Consider the following 22,401-nt stretch of genomic DNA (forward strand, 5'->3'; position numbering starts at 1 on the left):
GCCTCATCTAGTTTTGCTTGTAATTTTTGTGGGTAAGCTCGTAGGGATGGGGTAGTTCCTTAATAATTACACCCATCCCATCCTCTTTTATTATCTTGTAAACATCATTTCCATGTATAAATTCATTTTCTTTAGCTTGTTTATTGTTCATTGTTGCTTTATTTTCCTATACTTTTATGTATATATCTCTCTCTTTATCTTTATGTTCATATTGTTATTGTTTGTTTTATGTTGTTGTGCTTTTTTCTCTAGATGGGTATTGGACCATCTCCTAGGACTTGCATGGGAAGTACCCTTAGGGGGAAGAAATCTCATCCCACCTTTTAGGGATTTTTACCATTCTTCCCTTTAATTTATGTCATCCCTTTTATTTTCCAAGCAACCCCATTTTCCTTTTAATTTATGTCATCCCTTTTTTATTTTCTGAGCAATCCCCTTCCCATTTTATTTTCTAAGGAACCCACTTTCCCCTTTATATTTATGTCATCCCTTTAATTTCTTGCACAATCTACTTCCCCCTATACTTTATTGCACTTGCGTGCATGCGTGTGTGTGGGAGGGTAGGATCCAAATGTAGAATAGAGCACATGGGCCCAATCCGGGGGATGGAAAAAGGCCCATTCACATGCCAATCCGAGCTGGACATGTGGATAAGAACCCGAGGAGGGAAGCCGTAGAGGCCTATCATCCAAGGAGCTCGAAGAGCGAGCACTCCTCAAGAATTCTTCAACTAGCCACTTGCATGAAAGGATAGGATACCGTGGAAGATAGTAAAGACATGCAAGTAAAGAAGAGAGGAAATATCTAGGTAAAGTAGCCATTACCTTCGCATTCAATGCACTGTACCAACTCAGTTGGCCGCATTAATGAAGAAATTACCCCTGAATAGTAATTTCACAACTTCCAGCACACTCTACCACCTCCAGTAAAGCCCTAATAAGACAAACATCCAAACTAATGCTTTGAGTTGTATAGGTAAAGGGCTCAAATGCAATGTGAGGGACTATATAAAGGAGAGAAATCCCTCCAAGGAAGGGGACCAGAAATTGTGAAAAAAATAGAAACTGTAGAACACCATCCTGTATTAAGAACTTGAATACTTTTTAAGAACATTGTCTCTTCAGCCAGACCCAAGAAAGTGCTATTTCCACATTTAAGGTCTGTTTGGGATCGCTTATTTTGCTGAAATTGAAAACTTTTTGTTGAAAGTACTATAGATAAAATTAAAAGTTAGCTAAAATAGTAAAGTGGGACCCATGAATAGTATCAAAAAGTGCAGTGGGGTTTATGAATATCCAAACTAATGCTTTGAGTTGTATAGGTACAGGGCTCAGATGTAATGTGAGGGACTATATAAAGGAGAGAAATCCCTCCAAGGAAGGGGACCAGAAATTGTGAAAAAAAATAGAAACTGTAGAACACCATCCTGTATTAAGAACTTGAATACTTTTTAAGAACATTGTCTCTTCAGCCGGACCCAAGAAAGTGTTATTTCCACATTTAAGGTCTGTTTAGGATCGCTTATTTTGCTGAAATTGAAAACTTTTTGCTGAAAGTACTATAGATAAAATTAAAAGTTAGCTAAAATAGTAAAGTGGGACCCATGAATAGTATCAAAAAGTGCAGTGGGGTCTATGAATAGTAGTAAAAAGAAGATGAATATTAAAATAAACTGGCTTTTTAAGCTAGAGCCAAACGCACACTTAGTACTTCTTTTCAATATTCACTCAGCCCTAACTCCACTAACCAAATATTTGGATCATAAAAGGGCATTAAAGTTTACCTTGCAAGTCTATACTCTAACAAATTAGTTGCACTGGGCCTATAAATCTAATTCCACTATTTTAAGTGAGCTCAGCATTTTTGGGCTCTTACACAATATATATATATATATATATATATATATGACTCCATCATAACATTTTTGAATATTGTCACAATTTTAGCTGTTGTGCAGGCTAGACAAATAGAGAAATCAATTATCAGTCAACTGTAAGATCAGGAGCATCTTGACCAAACAATTTCTAACTAAGGGAGTAGCATGGGAAAGTAACTTTATAAGAATCTCAAAACAATAGTGCTATAGCAGTAGCAGTAACCTGAGGAGGCCACCTATTAATTAGTAGAAGGAGCATCGGATGGATAACCTTCAAAAGGATCTCGTGGAGTATCATCATCACATTCATGCTCATGGTAAATAGCATACTGGTTACAAAATCCACAATATAGGAGTGGCTCAAAAACAGGATTTTTTCCTGGAGTAAGGAACCTCCTTGGATCAACATGACCAGTTCTTTCTAAATGACGGACAGCAGAGACATAGGGTTTAATACCAAAAACATGAATCATATCCGTATTTCCTATGAAATGGTAATCTTTTCATAAGTCTTGGATAACATCAAGAATCTTATTATTGAAATAATTTCTCCAACATTTTGCAAGAGCAAAAGGATTTTCAAATGAAAGGAAAGAATTTCCTTCATACCATTGCACTTGATGAGTTAAACCATTAATAAGAACGAGATGTTTTAAGGGTTGAACTTCCATCCAATTATCATTTACCCAATTTGGTAAAGTTCTCCAGCATTTGATGGAAACAAAACGGCTAGCAAGTTTTTTAACAACTTCTTGAATTATTTGTGGAACTGGCTAATCTGATCATGGCTTGTTAACTAGATGAACCTGATAAAGCCAAATTCAAACATCTGGGATAACCAGTCAGGGTCCCTGTTATCATCATCTGTTCCATCCCCATAGTTAACTAAGAGACTTGGAAATGGATGCTTTTGCTCATATACTCTGAGACTACTCCCAAAGTGTTCTTCCCAGTCCAGCTGAATAAAGACATTGTCATCTTTGTCTAAAGCATCAGGATCAAGATTAACAAGGTGGATCTCAAGTGCTTGAAGGGTTTTTTGAAATAGGTTACGGTGGTTTCTAGTAAAAGAAGCTTGAAGGTTATCAAGAATAAATTTAATAGAATCTGGGAATTCTAAATAGGTTCCATTGTGGAATTGTAATCTTCTAGACAAAACTTCCTATAAGGCAATTACCATATCACCACTAGAATATGTCACCTCTGTCGGGAAAAATTCCTGAAGGGATGTTGATCCACTGGGTTTTACCCTAGAAGATGCGCCTTCATGCATTTCAAAAGGTTGTTCCGCTAGGAGCCTTTTGTTTTTAGAATAGTCCTGTGCAGGAGCTTTTCCCTTGTTGTTTTTTCTCTCTGCCAAGGAAGTTATAATAATCCACTTACTAGTGGTATAAGTATCAGTATTATTAATATTCCACTTATTAGTGGCATTTATCCACACATCATTGCCCGATATCTGCAAAGAACCATTGGGAATGTTAGGGTAATTGGTAATAGTTTACAATTTGGCACTACGAGTATTACCTTTAAAATTGTCTGTGAAACATTGGCAAAAACCCATCCTTGGTTCATGAACAAGTATATTAGTAGGAAAATCATAAGACAGATTAACCATGTGTCTTTCCTTATGCAAAAAAAGATTTAGGAACATCAGAGCAATCATCATTAATTGGAATTTTCTAAAAATTATGCATTTTTTATTGTAACAATTTTACAGAAGGTTGTTCAGCAATTTTTTTGTATTTAACTTCTTGTTGGAGGAAGTCAAGATGCTTGGTTTTAGCTTGAATCAGATCTAAAGCATCATCAATATCAATTTCAAGCTTTGAAGCAAATTTGAATTTTACTTTCTGTCTAAAAGGATCAGCAGTAATTCCATCATATTCCACAAGAAAGGGATACAAAGCATTTATAAATGACAGACCAAGAATCACTTTATCAGTCATGTTTTTGACAAGAACATAAGGAATCTTGAAACAGACATTATCATGGCAAACATGAGCATTGTTCAATTCATATTTAAGCTTCATTTGAGAACCATTAGTAAAAACAAATCTTTCAATTGATTTTTTAAAATATTTTGAAGGAATCAATCCTTCCTGGATACAATTCATAACCACACCAGAATCAATCATAGCAATTGATGTAGTGAAAATATAGCCTTTACTCGTCCATACAGATCGTCCAAGGGAAGGCCACCCAGGATGAACCCAGCGCACATAAGCGCCCGTCCAAGGTTCCATTGGAAAGCTCGTCCGTCCTTATGAGATTTTGAACAGACGAGCTCTACACTTAGCCTACAAAATAAATATTAATGTTGTGAACCATTTCCAATTACAGTTATGGAAATGGAAGTCAGTTATGGAGTTATGATAACTGCCACAACGGTTACAAGAGTCTACTCCCAATGCCAATCAATTCCTTAATAAGAGGGGAAGTTATGAGATGAATGACTGTTAACATCGACACTATATAAACACTTTCACTCCGGTAATGAAAGGTAAGTCCATTCCAAGCAATACTCCCAAAATTCTTGGAATTTCATATTTCCTTAAGGAAGATACTAACTTGATCTTCGGAGGGTCAGTGGCCAGCAACCCCGGTCTCCACTGACTTTTGTTAACTCTTTTCTAGGACTCATCCTCAAGATCACCAACGCTCGAAACTTTCAGCCCACTGATATCTCAGGATCTATCAGCAATAACATTGAAATGATAATCATGAGAAACAACAATTTTGAGTTTTGTAAACCATTTTGGAGGAAGTATTTTATTAACAAGACTAAGTTGAGAATCAGCAATACCTTTATCAGAAAGAAGAGTCTGTTGACTAGATTCATCTCCATCCTTGTGCTCATCTTGTTCGTTATCAGATTTATTTTGATCAATATTTTGATCAATTTTTAACAATACCAATTCTTGTTTAAGATTATTGTTATCATTTTTAATGCTTTAAAATTCATGTTTTAATTCACTTATTTCTTGTTTAACAATATTAATTTCTTATTGTAAATCATTAACAATCAAATCTTTGGATTTCTTTTTACTAAATATTTCCAAAGTTTCTTCAAAACTTATCGTTGATTTGAGTTTTTTACTAGTTTCATCTTTTAATAAGTTTTTCTTAAACTTATCCAAATATTCTTTTTGTAATTCAAGGTTTTCAATTTGACCTATCAATTTAACCAATAAACTTTCATTTTCTTCACCTTTAGTGAGAGTATTAACAGATTTAATAACATTGCAGCAGGGATCTCTACAACCAATTTTAACATTAGGTGAATCAGAAGAATCAGCAAAATGATAGCAAGATATATATATATATATATATATATATTTATAGACACCTAAATAAAAAAGATTTTTAGTCCCTCTCTCTTAAATGGTTCTTAAAACTCAAATAAAACACAATATGGGTATGTCTCATAAGAATGATTGATGGCTTAGAACTTCCATTTTTTTATGATAAAGAACCCAATAGGCTTGAAAGAGATTAAAATCTATTTAAAAGAGACATTAAAAAAAAATAATAATAATAATCAACCTTTATAATATCTTAGCTCCTTACTTTTATGGCATTTAAACTTCACTCTTTACTTTTATGTCATTTAAAATTTCAGCTCTTTACTTTTATGTCAGTTAAATTTCAGCCCTTTACTTTTAATGTCATTTAAATTTCTACACTTTACCTTCCTTGAAATTTATTTTCTGCACTTTATTATTGTTGTCCCTTTACTTTTTTTAATTAATAAAGTTGCCATAAAATAAATATGCTTGGGTAAATCATTTCTTTACACACTATTCTAAGAAAATGCTTCTTTCTTTTTCTTTTTCTTTTTATCCTCTTTCTAAATGATGAAGCCTTTCCAAAAAAAAAAAAAAAAAAAAGGGAGGAAAGTTTTCTTTTAAGGTGCTTTTCTATAAATTTAAAAAAAAAAAAATCCCTTCTTTTTCAGAAAAAAAAAAAAAAAAGGTTTTCAAAACCAAAAAAATCTTTTCTTTAAAAATCCGAAATTTATGGCTTTATTTCAAAAAATTATATGTTTTCAAAAAACATTTTTACCAGGTTAAAAGAAAATGTGTTTTCAAATATTGGTGTTGTAAAAAGAAAAAAAGAGGGTTTTCCTTCTCTCATTTCTAAGAGGAATCTAGAATTTTTGCCAAAAAAAAAAAAAAAAACTATTTCCAAGAGATCTGAGATTCCATCCCCATCTGCACCAAAAACCCCAAATATCGGTGTTGTCTTTAGCCCATTTTTTGAAAAAACCCAAAAAGGAGTAAGTTTTACAAAATCCATGTGTCATAACCTTAAAAAATAATGAACCTTAAAAAATAATGAACCTTTAAAAAAAAAAAAGAGTATATACACCCATATATACACTCATATATCCATATACATACATGTGTGTGTGTGTGTGTGTGTGTGTGTGTGTGTGTGAGTGTGTGTGTATTGATATATGTAGGTATATACAAGTGCAAATATGCTTGTTTTCATAGAAATAACATTTTTCACCCAAAAATAAATAAAAAAACTATTCAAAAAAGCCATCAAAAAAAATTTTCAAAAAAAATACCCTTTTTCCAAAAATATTTTCAAAAATACCCACTGTGGGGGATAAGAGGATCAGGCCCAAGTTAATGGGCCGAATACCCACGAGAGGACTGTTTCACATCCGAAGAGAAGGATGCGGAGAATGCAAGGCCCAAGGTGGAGTGGAATCCTCTTGATAGAGGATCATCGCTGTTCGAGGAGGATATCTCCAATCCGAGGAGGATATCTCCTATCCGAGGAAGATGTTTTACTCTGATATGATATCGGAGACTAATTGAGTAGGGGAAAAGCCTGATTGACTGTCCGAGGACTCCACCTGATCAAGATAAGCTCAAAGCATATTCAGGAACGATAAGGATGAGAAAATATCTGAGGGAAAGGCTGCTGCCACCGTATTCAATGCATTGCAACAGCTTTTCTGGCCGTATTTATGTGGAGAAGACCTCTGAACAGTGCCTCCTAACCTACCGCCACTCACACAGAGATGAAAAAAAGCTGCCTGACGTGACAGGTACTTGAGCAAGTTCATGGATGGGGAGCACGTGGACGATGGAGATGAGGGTGAGAGTGACTATATAATAGAGGGAGAGGGTTTGAAACAAACCATGGAATGTATTCAAACTGATCAATGAATAGTTGAAAGAGTGATAATCCTTTGTTATTAATCCCTTGCTAACTCTAGTTCTTTGACCCATACTCTACAAATTAATTGTCTTTGGGTTTACGTAAAGAATTTGAACCCTACACCCACTATTTTCAAAAGCATATGTTTTTCAACATACATGGTCATATCGTCCATTTTTCAACCAAAAAAAAAAAAAAATTTCTTTTCAAAAGTTCTTAACCTTTTTCAAAAAAATCAAGTCATTTTCAAAAAATTCTCACCTCTTTGAAAAAAAATACTTGATTTTCAAAATCTACATACCCTTTTCAAAAAAAATTCCCTTCTTGTTGAAAATTAATGTCTTAATGGCCCTTTTTCCAAAAATTTTAAAATAATCTAATGTTTCAAAAATCTTTCAAAAAAGTCTTCTTAAATTATGAGAATATACCCGTAACGCTCTTAAACTATTACGCAAGTAACATTTGCCCCCCTAAATTATGAGAATGCACATTTATCCCCCTAAACTATTACATGTGAAATAATTTATAACCCATCTCATGCATAATTATTTAGGGAAGTAAATGTGTATTCTTATAGTTTAAGAAGGTAAGTGTAAAATACGGTATAGTTTAGGAGAGTAAGTGTGCATTTGGATACCGCTTATTTTGTTGAAAATTGAAAACTAAAAACAATAAATATATATATATATATTTTTTGATTACTATTCATTAATTTTACTGTGCATTTGCCTTGATGAACAGTGCAACAAGCGCTTGACTAAAAAAAAAAAAAAAAAAGGCCGAAAACACAAACGGGGACGTGCTGGACGTGGACGCAGCTTACCCAAACAGAGCTTAAGTGTAAAAAAAAAGTATAGTTTAGGAAGGTAAGTATAAAAAAATGTATAATTTAGAGAAGAGTAAGTGTACATTCGGACAATTTAAGGAGTAAGTGTAAAAAGAGGTAAAGTTTAGGAGTAAAAAAAAGTGTTAAACTTAAAAAGATTAAGTATGCGTTTGGATAGTGCTGAAAAGCACTATCCGCGCGTCTGCGTTTGCTCTTCGTTTTTTTTTTTTTTTTACAAGCATGTGAATGTGTGAGTGACAAACCTGCCAGTGGGTCCCATGCACTATGCACGGGACCCAACCTCTTTGAAAGTGTAAATTTTGCACTAAAAAGTGTCACATTAGTGGGTATCGTTCACTGTTCACGAGACCCACAAATCTCTTTTTTCAACAACTTTTTCATTAAAAATGAGTCTCATGGCACTATTTACACATTTAAAAATTATTTTGCTATAGTGTTTTCAGTTTTCAGTAAAATAAGCGGTATCCAAACGCACCCAAATTAAATAAACCATAGTAAAAAATATGTTATCACATGTGATTATTAACTAGAATGACTTCCAATTAGTTCATACAGATCATTGGAAGAGTATGGCAAAAATTTTCTTCTAATTTTGATAATGAAGAAAAAAAATACTTATCTAAGTGTGTTTAGTAAAAATAATTTTTGCCAACTTATTTTATTATTTAGCTTATTTTTGCTACTATTCATATGTCCCATTGTAGATTTTGATACTATTCATAAGTCCCACTGTATTATTTTAACTAACTTTTACTTTTATCTACCTTACTTTCAGTAAAAAAAATTTCAGCTTTAGGAAAATAAGTGGATTCCAAACTTCAATTCTTTAAAAAAAAACAAAAGAAGAACATTCACAGCTAGACTTAACCAATCTCTTTTAATTTGTGTCAGTGCCGTGACTCGTGAGGTGTCTTCTTGCCAAAGATTCTTTTAGGCCCTCGCACTAATCTCACTCCCATTTCCTTCTATTAATTCTAGTATTCTCCGCACCATCTCTATATATAGCTCTCTCATTGATCAGCTCCTCTCACAAGCCCTCTTTCTCATTCCTTTGTTACCCATATATTTCACCTCTTTCAATTTTCTCTATTCAAGTTTTCTTTTACTTTCACTTTTTGCATCCCAAATGGCCACAGTTGAGGTATGCACCAACTAATGTCTTCTTCACTTTTGCTTATATATTTTGTCTATTGCTTTGCTTTTGAAAAACCCATTTGCATCTTCTGATATAGACGGTTCTACAATTCCATCTTTGACAGCTTAAAGTATTTGTGGAGTTATATTTGATGCTTTCAACAAGCCCATTTGCCATTTCTCATTGACAACCATATTTTTTCGCACGTAGAGTCCCTTGTCTATGTTTATATCATCTGATTAACCTGACCATATATAGTGTCAGAAATGGGAATGGTTGTTCTTGCTTTTACAACGGTCACACAAAAAGTATGATCCTTTTGGTCTGTTACTGAACACAATCTAGGTCTCTCACGAGTAACAGATCAATCAATCTTCATCTAGTTTTGTGGTGCCTACGGAAAAAAGAAGTTTTTTGCCACCTTATATATGATATTAGTGCATGAGCTATAGCACTAACTCCACCTTTGAGCTTCGGCAATGTTTTATATCAAACTAATTAAATCTAGCTCTTTTGATAGATCAATTCATCAACTTTATTAAAAAGAGCATTAATTTGATCAATCCAAGTTTTTGTTTTTTGGCTTGAATGATTTTGATAAATGATCATCTGTCACAAAGGCTTATATTATCAGGAAAAGGTGAGTTTGAACTCATGATCACCTATACTGTACTACCATTATAAATTACCACTTGGCCTAAAAATTAAACAATTACAAAATGGTAAATTTAATTTGAACAGATTTATTAGAAAAAATTTATGTTGTTATTGGCTGCATTATATTATCTATTGCTTACTAATCATTGTCTTTCTCTTCAATGTATTAATCCTAAATCTTTTGCTATAATGGTAGTGTAAATAATTGATCAAACAAAGCACAGAGTTGTTTCAGATCCTTTTTCTATTGGTTAGTTCATTTGAGATAAATCGGGTATTGCAGGTCTCATCAGCTCCATCAACATTGCCTGAGATCAATGAGACAACTGAGGTGACAAAGACTGAGGAGATAATCAAGGTAGAGCCAGTGGCTGCACCTGCTACCCCAGAACCAGTCACTGACGAACCAAAAGAAGTAGCACCTGAAGCCCCAGCAGCAGAGCAACCAGCTGCTCCAGAATCTGTAGAAGCTCCAGTAGAGGTTGAGACCAAGGATATTGTGGTTGAGGAAACCAAGGTTGAGACAGAGGAGCCAGCAGCAGACAAGCCAGAGGAAGAGACTCAAGAAGTGAAAGCAGAACCTGTTACTGAGGAAGAGACCAAAGAAGAGACTGTTGAAGCCACTGAAGTAGCAGCAGCCCCAGCTGAGGTAGAGAAACCAGTTGAGGAAGAGAAGCCAGCTGAAGCAGCAGTGGAACCTAGCACTGAAGTCCCAGTTGAGAATATTGAGGAATAGAGCTTTATGAATGAAGTGATACTAGAAGAGGGGATTTAATTTTGGTCCTTTTGGGTGTCTTTTAATTTAGGTTGCATCGTTTCAAGGTTGGGTATGCTACTTAGTTGTATTTCTCTAGTTTAATTATGTTTATGATTCAGGTAAGGTTTTGGATGGTTTTGAAACCTCGAAAGTAGACAATGTAAGTAACTTGGAGCCATGTCAGCATTCTTCCATATACCTTATATATGAATGGTCCGTATATGGAAGAAACTCTGTGAAGTTTATACATAGGAGGATTTAAGCGTGCAAGGTGGGGGTGTGGATGTTGGTTCCAAAAGGGTCAGATGAGTTTGATATGGTGTGCATCGATGAGATGTGATTTCTAGATTTGAATAATAATAATATTACTATTATCTTTCTGTTTTCCTTTTATTAAGATATTCTGTTTTCTATGTTATGTCTCATATATACATGCTTGATCTTTAAGCTTGATCTCTAACTGGGGCAGTAGCCTTGGTGCACATATATCATTTGTCAGCACTAATCTATAATATTAGATGGGACACATAATATGATGATATCAACTTTACTTCCAACCTATCAAAGGAGCAAGATGCTTAATGGAATCATGAATCCTTGTTCTCAAATTTGAATATAGAGTTCCTTTTTCTTTGGGCCATTTGTTGTAGAAGTCACCATATTAACTATGTAAAACTATTGCTTGCCATATATGCAATTTATCAACCATATACATTATGAAAACATTTAAAAAACTGATTCATTTTGCCAACACTATAGTGAATATTCAGAAGGAAAAATAAATAAATAAATCAGGATCATACAGCTCAATTAAACCGACTGCAACGCATGATCGAGCAAGGCACACGGCAATGATATTTGGAAGTCTGCACTAGTTATGAAAAATTGGAATGAAGACAGCTGCTACATCAATTTTAACATTTCCTTTATAGAGGAAGGGGAAGTGAAATGGTGCATACATCAATGCTCAAAGTGTTTCTGAATCATGTGGCTGCTCATAATGCAGGCTTGCCAAATTTATTGCGCGTTTAGATGAAGAAACTGTCAAATGAGCAAATTTTTTAGAAATGATGGGATTTGCATCCCCATCAATTAAAATCCCATCATTTATAAATATCCTAGTTTGGCTATAATTTTAGTAGAAAATTTAAAATGATAGGAATAGTAAATTTTAAAATTTGGACATGATCAGAATTTGTAAAATCATTCTCAATACAGTATGTTGGTTGGTTGAACCCATTACAAAGAGTTCTATTAAGTAGGTTTTACGATGTAAGAACCGACTAGAATATTCCAATGACAAGTTGATTCTTTTGTTTTTCTAATTAATTTACAAGCCCATTTATTCTTTGCTTAAGGTTGGAGCATAAATAAAAGATTGCATAAAGAAGAAGACACCAATATGAACAAAAGACAAGATAACGAATTTATCCCAATTGCATTATTTTCTGATAATAGCAAAATATATATAAAGAAAACGTTTTAGTACATTTCTCCAGTAGATAGATAATTAACTAGGAAAAGATTAGAGTTTAGTAAAAAATACAACCAAAAAACTTTTTTTTCAGGGTACAATGATTTATTGTATTTACTCATCTCATACTCCCATTTTTATATTTGATAGTACGTATTTTTTAGCACTTCAAAGCATTAGTATTGATGGTGTCAAATTGCTAAATTGCTATTTTTAACAACCAATATAACAAAAATGAGGTTGCAATAGTGGTGTTATTGCTAAAATTTTTACCACTTGAGCCACAATGAACTGCCATCTATGGCAGTGCTCTGTAGCTCAAAACTATACCAAAATATCAATACTTTCATCCTCTAATTAAATAATATTTTCTCTTTTCATTTTTTTCTTTTTCCTATTTCCTCTTCATCCCACATCGTGTTCATTCAATTTTCTCTTCTCCTCTTCCTTTCATTTTTTTTTCTCTTCCTCCACTTCTCGCAAATCCATCTGCCCCAGCACAGCTACCGACCCATCTATTCCTCCACTCGCCACTAACCCAGGCCCTGATCTACCGCTTGTCAATATTGTATTTTGTCCGGCCCCGATTCATGCAACAAAATTAAGACAAAAAAAAATTAAAAAAAAATTGAAAAATATGAAAAATCATGAATTTTAAAGCCAAAACGAGTCAAAAATAAATACAACATGATTGGATGGTGGATCAAAAGGTCACAATATTTAAAAACTATTTTTGCAACAACTAAGACCAAAACCCTAACTAGGTATGGTCAAAAAGTTGACTTTTTGATCCGACCATTGGATCATATTTAATTTTAGAACATCTCATAGGGAATATTTTTCCCTTGGAAACGATAGTTTATGGGCCAAAATCGGAGTTAAAACGGATGATATATCACCAAAATACCGAAAACCCTAATAAAACCTTCACTTTCATTATTTTTTTTTTCCAGAAAAAACTGGCAGTTTTTTACCCAACCTCATGCAATAAACTGTATCGATTGGGCAAGAAATGGTACAAACAGGCTGGACAATCTTGAAGAACAAGGTCTCAGCTATTTTTCATCAAAAGGGCTTGACAGTATTTGCCCTAGATTGGAAGATATGAATTTAAAAAGAAAAATGGGTCACAGAATATTTCAGCACTGCATCACTTTCCTTTCGAGCATGATATCTTGACGACTATAGCTCCAAATCAAGCAAGGCCAGGACCTTTGAAAACTAGACATCTAGAGTTTTTCGAGCATATAAGGCTTTAAGAAAAAGGAGCTTAGGAAGGCCTCCAAACAACTACGCGAAAGTGGTCCAGAAATCAGGAAAATACGAAATAGGCTGATAAGGGGGCAAAAATGGGAAGCTTACACCTAAGCTAGCCTCCCATTTTCCATATCCCCCTATAAATACCCCCTCATTTTTTGTAAAAAATAAGGAACTTTGAATGAGTGAAAAAGAGAGAAATAGGGAGAAAAAAAATGAGGAAAGTAAAAATAAAAAATAAAAAAAAAAAGGTGAGAAAATTCTAGAAAAAATAGCGCTAGAAATTCAAAAAAAGACTCTCTCTCTCTCTCTCTCTCTCTCTCTCTCTCTCTCTCTCTCTCTCTCTCTCTCTCTCTCTCTCTCTCTCTCTCTCTCTCTCTCTCGGAAACCCACCACAAAAAAGCCTCATCTAGTTTTGCTTGTAATTTTTGTGAGTAAGCTTGTAGGGATGGGGTAGTTCCTTAATAATTACACCCATCCCATCCTCTTTTATTATCTTATAAACATCATTTCCATGTATAAATTCATTTTCTTTAGCTTGTTTATTGTTCATTGTTGCTTTATTTTCCTATACTTTTGTGTCTGTATCTCTCTCTTTATCTTTATGTTCATATTTTTATTGTTTGTTTTATGTTATTGTGCTTTTTTCTCTAAATGGGTATTGGACCATCTCCTAGGACTTGCATGGGAAGTACCCTTAGGGGGAAGAAATCTCATCCCACCTAGGCATTTAGGGATTTTTACTATTCTTCCCTTTAATTTATGTCATCCCTTTTATTTTCCAAGCAACCCCATTTTCCTTTTAATTTATGTCATCCCTTTTTATTTTCCGAGCAATCCTCTTCCCTTTTTATTTATGTCATCTATTTTATTTTCTAAGGAACCCCCTTTCCCCTTTATATTTATGTCATCCCTTTAATTTCTTGCACAATCTCCTTCCCCCTATACTTTATTGCACTTGCGTGCGTGTGTGTATGTGTGCGAGGGTAGGATCCAAACGCAGAATAGAGCACATAGGCCCAGTCCGAGGATGGAAAAAGGCCCGTTCACACGCCAGTCCGAGCTAGACATGTGGATAAGAACCCGAGGAGGGAAGACGTAAAGGCCTATCATCCGAGGAGCCCGAAGAGCGAGCACTCCTCAGGAATTCTTCAGCTAGCCACTTGCATGAAAGGATAGGATACCGAGGAAGACAGTAAAGACATGCAAGTAAAGAAGAGAGGAAATATCTAGGTAAAGTAGCTATTACCTCCGCATTCAATGCACTGTACCAACTTAGTTGGCCACATTAATGAAGAAATGACCCCTGAATAGTAATTTCACAACTTACAGCACACTCTATCACCTCCAGCAAAACCCTAATAGGACAAACATCCAAACTAATGCTTTGAGTTGTACAGATAGAGGGCTCAAATGCAATGTGGGGGACTATATAAAGGAGAGAAATCCCTCTAAGGAAGGGGACGAGAAATTGTGAAAAAAATAGAAACTGTAGAACACCATCCTGTATTAAGAACTTGAATACTTTTTAAGAACATTGTCTCTTCGGCCAAAACCAAGAAAGTGTTATTTCCACATTTAGGGTCTGTTTGGGATCGCTTATTTTGTTGAAACTGAAAACTTTTTGCTGAAAGTACTGTAAATAAAATTAAAAGTTAGCTAAAATAGTATAGTGGGACCCATGAATAGTATCAAAAAGTGCAGTGGGGTCTATGAATAGTAGTAAAAAGAAGCTAAATATTAAAATAAACTGGCTTTTTAAGCTAGAGCCAAACGCACACTTAGTACTTCTTTTTAATATTCACTTAGCCCTAACTCCACTAACCAAATATTTGGATCATAAAAGGGCATTAAAGTTTACCTTGCAAGTCTATACTCTAACAAATTAGTTGCACTGGGCCTATAAATCTAATTCCACTATTTTAAGTGGGCTTAGCATTTTTGGGCTCTTACATAGTATATATATATATATATATATGACTTCATCATAACATTTTTGAATATTGTAACAATTTTAGCTATTGTGCAGGCTAAACAAATAGGGAACTCAATTATCAGTCAACTGTAAGATCAGGAGTATCTTGACCAAATAATTTCTGACTAAGGGAGTAGCATGGGAAAGTAACTTTATAAGAATCTCAAAACAGTAGTGCTATAGCAGTAGCAGTAACCCGAGGAGGCCACTTATTAATCAGTAAAAGGAGTATCGGATGGATAACCTTCAAAAGGATCTCGTGGAGAATCATCATCACATTCATGCTCATGGTAAATAGCATATTGGTTACAAAATCCACAATATAGAAATGGCTCAAAAACAGGATTTTTTCCTGGAGTAAGGAACCTCCTTGGATCAACATGACCAGTTCTTTCTAAATGATGGACAGCAGAGACATAGGGTTTAATACCAAAAACATGAATTCTATCCGTATTTCCTATGAAATGGTAATCTTTCCATAAGTCTTGGATAACATCAAGAATCTTATTATTGAAATAATTCCTCCAGCATTTTGCAAGAGCAAAAGGATTTTCGAATGAAAGGAAAAATTTCCTTCATACCATTGCCCTTGATGAGTGAAACCATTAATTGTTGGATATTTTTATAAAAAATATCATATTTATTTTAATACTCATTTATGTGTATCAATTATCCCTTAATGTCAGATACGTTGAATACTAAATTTTGAAATTCAAATTTATTCAAAATGAATTAAATTTGAATAACTTTTGTCAATAGTTTTAATCAGGAAATTTATGAACATTAACGTGATATTAATGTCATAATTGCCAGCATATTTGGTTTTATTACAAATATATACTTTCCATTCTAAAGGTTTTGTATTTAAATGTACTTATTTGAATATGACATAATAACATCATATATGGAAGATTTTCAGCTCTTAATTATACAACTATTGCTGAATTATTTTATGTTACCATATATACACAAGTGTTTATTATTTGGTTTAAGGAAAGTCAAAAACAAATGGCAATATTTATGCATATTTGAAATTATATTACACGGTTTGGCTTTAGTCTTCAGCCACTTTATGGGACATTAAATGCATAGCATCATGATTCTTTCTTTTCTTGTCCTCAACGTACACTTTGGCAAAAAGTTGACCGGTTTATATATAGATAATATATGTATTCATGACATTGATTTCAATATCTTTATGACCATTTAATTAATATCAAATCTTTTTTATTTTTTAGCTAAGGACAAGTTAAAGACCCAGCTATATATATATATATGGAAAGAAATAAAAAAAAAAAAAGTAGAAGAGACACATTATTTTTGAATTACAAAGCTGAAAACTTTTCAAAAACAATTTTTGTTGTCCTAAACACTTACCATGTATTGCATTTTACTACTCACAAAAATATTCTATCTTTTACAAAATTTGCTGGGAAAAGAAAGTACTATTGAGAGCTTATATCCTACAAGCAATGTAGCTCACAAGGATAATCAGCAAAAGTTGGCTGGGCTGTTGTATTTAGGGGGTAACGTGCAGAAACTATTTATCTAACTACATCAGATATACCCGTAGACGGCACGATTTGTCTCAAGACAATGACTTGGTCCATACCTCATATCTACCACCTCTTTTTTGGTAATAACAAATTGTGTAATTTTCAATAAAAATTCAGGTATTATCTCTCCTTTATTTCCAACATTAATAAGAACAAGATGTTTTGAGGGTTGGACTTCCATCCAATTATCCTTTACCCAATTTGGTAAAGTACTCCAGCATTTGATGGAAACAAAAGGGCTAGCAAGTTTTTTAACAACTTCTTGAATTATTTGCGGGAACTGGCTAATCTGATCATCGCTTGTTAACTTGATGACCTTGATAAAGCCAAATTCAAACATCTGGGATAGCCAGTCGGGGTCCCTGTCATCATCATCTATTCCATTCCTATAGTTAACTAAGAGACCTGGAAATAGATGGTTTTGCTCATATACTCTGAGACTACTCCCGAAGTGTTCGTCCCAGTCCAGTTGAATAAAGACGTTGTCATCTTCGTCTAAAGCATCAGGATCAGGAATAGTGGCAGTAACAAGTTTCTTGAAATATTTGAACCATAGGTCAAAAGACCCAAACATTGCCTTGCTTTCCAGAATACGAGATTGTATATCTATTGGCAAGTTGGCAATAGCACTTCTTAACAGAGATTGGGTCTTAAGACTCAATCTGGCATAATCAGTGCCCATAATGGTCATTTTATCCATTGAATGGATTTCCTCTTTGCCAAAGAGTTGACTAATGTAAGCTTCAAGATGGCTTTTAAGAGTCTCATTTTCTGAAACAAAGTTATTTTCTGAAACAGAGTTATTTTTTGAAATAGGGTTATTTTCTAAAACAAGATCATTTTCTGAAACAAGGTTGGCATAATGGCTCATAAAAGCCTCATTTTGAGCAGTAAGATTAACAAGGTGGATCTCAAGTGCTTGAAGGATTTTTTGAAATAGGTTACGATGGTTTCTAGTAAAAGAAGCTTGAAGGTTATCAAGAATAAATTTAATAGAATCTGGTAATTCTAAATAAGTTCCATTGTGGAATTGTAATCTTCTAGACAAAACTTCCTATAAAGCAATAACCATATCACCACTAGAATATGTCACCTCTGTTGGGACAAATTCCTGAAGGGTTGTTGATCCACTGGGTTTTACCTCAGAAGATGCGTCTTCATGCATTTCAAAAGGTTGTCCCACTAGGAGCCTTTTGTTTTGAGAATAATTCTGTGCAGGAGCTTTTCCCTTGTTGTTTTTCCTCTTTGCCGAGGAAGCCATAATAATCCACTTACTAGTGGTATAAGTATCAGTATTATTAATATCCCTCTTATTAGTGGCATTTATCCACACATCATTGCCCGATATTTGCAAAGAACCATTGGGAATGTTAGGGTAATTGGTAATAGTTGACAATTTGGCACTACGAGTATTACCTTTAAAATTGTCTGTGAAACATTGGCAAAAACCCATCCTGGGTTCATGAACAAGTATATTAGTAGGAAAATCATAAGACAGATTAACCATGTGTCTTTCCTTATGCCAAAAATCATTAGGAACATCAGAGCAATCATCATTAATTGGAATTTTCTAAAAATTATCAATTTTTTATTTTAACAATTTTACAGAAGGTTGTTCAGCAATTTTTTTGTATTTAACTTCTTGTTGGAGGGAGTCAAGATGTTTGTTTTTAGCATGAATCAGATCTAAAGCATCATCAATATCAATATCAAGCTTTGAAGCAAATTTGAATTTTACTTTATGTCCAAAAAGATCAACAGTAATTCCATCATGTTCAACAAGAAAGGGATAGAAAGCATTTATAAATGGCAGACCAAAAATCACTTTATCAGTCATGTTTTTGACAAGAACAGAAGGAATCTTGAAATAGACATTATCATGGCAAACATGAGCATTGTTCAATTCATATTTAATCTTCATTTGAGAACCATTAGTAAAAACCAATCTATCAGTTGATTTTTCAAAATATTTTGAAGGAATCAATCCTTCCCGGATACAATTCACAACCGCACCAGAATCAATCATAGTAATAACAGTGAAATGATAATCATGAGAAACAACAATTTTGACTTTTGTAAACCATTTTGGAGGAAGTATTTTATTAACAAGACTAAGTTGAGAATTAGCAATACCTTTATCAGAAAGAAGAGCCTGTTGACTGAATTCATCTCCATCCTTGTGCTCATCTTGTTCATTATCAGACTTATTTTGATCAATATTTTGATCAATTTTTAACAATACCAATTCTTGTTTAAGATAATTGTTATCATTTTTAATGCTTTTAAATTCATGTTTTAATTCACTTATCTCTTGTTTAACAATATTAATTTCTTATTGTAAATCATTAACAGTCAAATCTTTGGATTTCTTTTTACTAAAGTTTCTTCAAAACTTATCGTTGATTTAAGTTTTTTACTAGTTTCATCTTTTAATAAGTTTTTCTTAAACTTATCCAAATATTCTTTTTGTAATTTAGAGTTTTCAATTTGACCTATCAATTTAACCAATAAACTTTCATTTTCTTCACCTTTAGTGAGAATATTAACAAATTTAATTTAACATTAGGTGAATCAGAAGAATCGGCAGAATGATAGCAAGATATATACATACATACATACATACATACATACATATATATATATATATAGACACCTAAATAAAAAATATTTTTATTCCCTCTCTCTTAAACGGTTCTTAAAAATCGAATAAAACACAATATGGGTATGTCTCATAAGAATGATTGATGGCTTAGAACTTCCATTTCTTTATGATAAAGAACCCATAAGGCTTGAAAGAGATTAAAATCTATTTAAAAGAGATATTAAAAAAAAAAAATTTAATCAACCTTTATAATATCTCAGCTCCTTACTTTTATGGCATTTAAACTTTAGCTCTTTACTTTTATGTTATTTAAATTTCAGCTCTTTACTTTTATGTTAGTTAAATTTCAGCCCTTTACTTTTAATGTCATTTAAATTTCTACACTTTACCTTCCTTGAAATTTATTTTCTGCACTTTATTATTGTTATCCCTTTACTTTTTTTCATTAATAAAGTTACCATAAAATAAAGAGAAATGATATGTCTACAACATTTTTACAACAAATTTTAAGTGGCAGGTTGTTACTGGTTGTTATTGTTGGGGCAAAAAATTAATCTTAATGTTAGTTTCAAATTAGACCAATAACAACTAACTACCTGTGATTTGTTGTAAAAATGTTGTAAAATTGTTGTAGACGTATCATCTCTCATAAATAAATATGCTGGGGTAAAACGTTTCTTTACACACTATTCTAAGAAAATGCTTCTTTTTTTTCTTTTTTATCCTCTTTCTAAATGATGAAGCCTTTCCCAAAAAAAAAAATATATATATATATATATAAAGAGGAAATTTTTCTTTTAAGGTGCTTTTCTATAAATTAAAAAAAAAATCCATTCTTTTTCAAAAAAAAAAAAAAAGTTTTCAAAACCAAAAAAAATATTTTTTTTGAAAATCCGAAATTTATGACTTTATTTCAAAAAATTATATGTTTTCAAAAAACATTTTTACCAGGTTGAAATAAAATGTGTTTTCAAATATTGGTGTTGTAAAAAGAAAAAAAAAGGGTTTTCCTTCTCTCATTTCAAAGAGGAATCCAGAATTTTTGCCAAAAAAAAAAAAAAACTATTTTCAGAGATCTGAGATTCAATCCCCATCTACACCAAAAACCCCAAATATTGGTGTTCTCTTTAGCCCATTTTTTGAAAAAACCCAAAAAGGAGTAAGTTTTACAAAATCCATGTGTCATAACCTTAAAAAATAATGAACCTTTAAAAAAAAAAAGTATATACACCCATATATACATTCATATATCCATATACATACATATATATGTGTGTGTGCGCGCACACTAGCGTGTGTGTATTGATATATGTAGGTATATACAAGTGCATATATGCTTGTTTTCATAGAAATAACATTTTTCACCCAAAAAAAAAATTCAAAAAACCATCAAAAAATTTTTCAAAAAAATATACCCTTTTTTCCAAAAATATTTTCAAAAATACCCACTATTTTCAAAAGCATATGTTTTTCAAAATACATGGTCATATTCGTCATTTTTCAACCAAAAAAAAAAAAATTCTTTTCAAAATTTCTTAACCTTTTCAAAAAAATCAAGTCATTTTCAAAAAATTCTTACCTTTTGAAAAAAAATAACCTGATTTTCAAAATCTACATACCAGTTTCAAAAAAAATTTCCCTCCTTGTTGAAAAATACTGTCGTAATAGCACTTTTCCAAAAAAATTAAAAATAATTCCCTCATGTGTTTCAAAAATCGTTCTAAAAAGTCTTCTTAATTATTATGAGAATACACACTTGACGCTCTTAAACTATTACACATGTAACATTTGCCCCCCTAAATTATGAGAATGCACATTTATCCCCCTAAACTATTACCTGTGAAATACTTTATAACCCATCCCATGCATAATTATTTAGGGAAGTAAACGTGTATTCTTATAGTTTAAAGAAGATAAGTGTAAAATATGGTATAGTTTAGGAGAGTAAGTGTGCATTTAGATACCGCTATATTTTGTTTGAAAAACTGAAAACTAAAGACAATAAAGAAAATANAGTGCTGAAAAGCACTATTCGCGCGTCTGCGTTTTCTCTTCTTCTTCTTCTTCCTTTTTTTTTTTTTTTTTTTTTTGAGAAGCACATGAACGTGTGAGTGACAAACTTGCTAGTGGGTCCTGTGCACTATGCACGGGACCCACTACCTCTTTCAAAGTGCAAATTTTGCACTAAAATGTGTCACATTAGTGGGTATCGTGCACTATTCACGAGACCTACAAATCTCTTTTTCTAACAACTTTTTCATTAAAAATGGGTCTCATGGCACTATTTACACATTTAAAAATTATTTTGCTATAGTGTTTTCAGTTTTCAGCAAAATAAGCGGTACACAAACGCACCCAAATTAAATAAACCATAGTAAAAAATGTGTTATCACATGTGATTATTAACTAGAATGACTTCCAATTAGTTAATACAGATCATTGGAAGAGTATGGCAAAAATTTTCTTCTAATTTTGATAATGAAGAAAAAAATACTTATCCAAGTGTGTTTAGCAAAATTAATTTTTGCCAACTTATTTTATTATTTAGTTTATTTTTGCTACTATTCATAGGTCCTACTACAGTTTTTGATACTATTTATGGGTCCCACTATATTATTTTAGCTAACTTTTACTTTTATTTATATTACTTTTAGTGAAAAAATTTCAATTTCAGAAAAATATCTGAATCCCAAACTTCTATTCTTTAAACGGAAATGCTAAAAGAAAAACGTTCACAGCTAGACTTAACCAATCTCTTTTAATTTGTGTCAGTGTCGTGACTCGTGAGGTGTCTTCTTGCCAAAGATTCTTTTAGGCCCTCACACTGATCTCACTCCCATTTCCTTCTATTAAATCTAGTATTCTCCGCACCATCTTTATATATAGCTCTCTCATTGATCAGCTCCTCATCACAAGCACTCTTTCTCATTCCTTTGTTACCCATATATTTCACCTCTTTCAATTTTCTCTATTTAAGTTTTCTTTTACTTCCACTTTTTGCATCCCAAATGGCCACAGTTGAGGTATTCATCAACTAATGTCTTCTTCACTTTTGCTTATATATTTTGTCTATTGCTTTGCTTTTGAAAA

General features: G+C 32.9%; 1 protein-coding gene across 1 annotated transcript; it reads left to right on the plus strand.

Moving 5' to 3' along the window:
- The first annotated feature begins 8,883 nt into the window (after positions 1 to 8,883).
- On the plus strand, positions 8,884 to 10,840 carry LOC112037394 (major latex allergen Hev b 5). The gene is made up of 2 exons (XM_024070206.2): positions 8,884 to 9,039; positions 9,974 to 10,840. The coding sequence occupies exons 1-2, from the start codon at positions 9,025 to 9,027 to the stop codon at positions 10,424 to 10,426; spliced, it is 468 nt and encodes a 155-aa protein (XP_023925974.1). The 5' UTR covers positions 8,884 to 9,024; the 3' UTR covers positions 10,427 to 10,840.
- Positions 10,841 to 22,401: the final 11,561 nt, after the last annotated feature.

This window comes from Quercus suber, unplaced genomic scaffold (assembly GCF_002906115.3).
Source record: "Quercus suber isolate HL8 unplaced genomic scaffold, Cork oak 2.0 scaffold_88, whole genome shotgun sequence".
Taxonomy (NCBI): Eukaryota; Viridiplantae; Streptophyta; class Magnoliopsida; order Fagales; family Fagaceae; genus Quercus; species Quercus suber.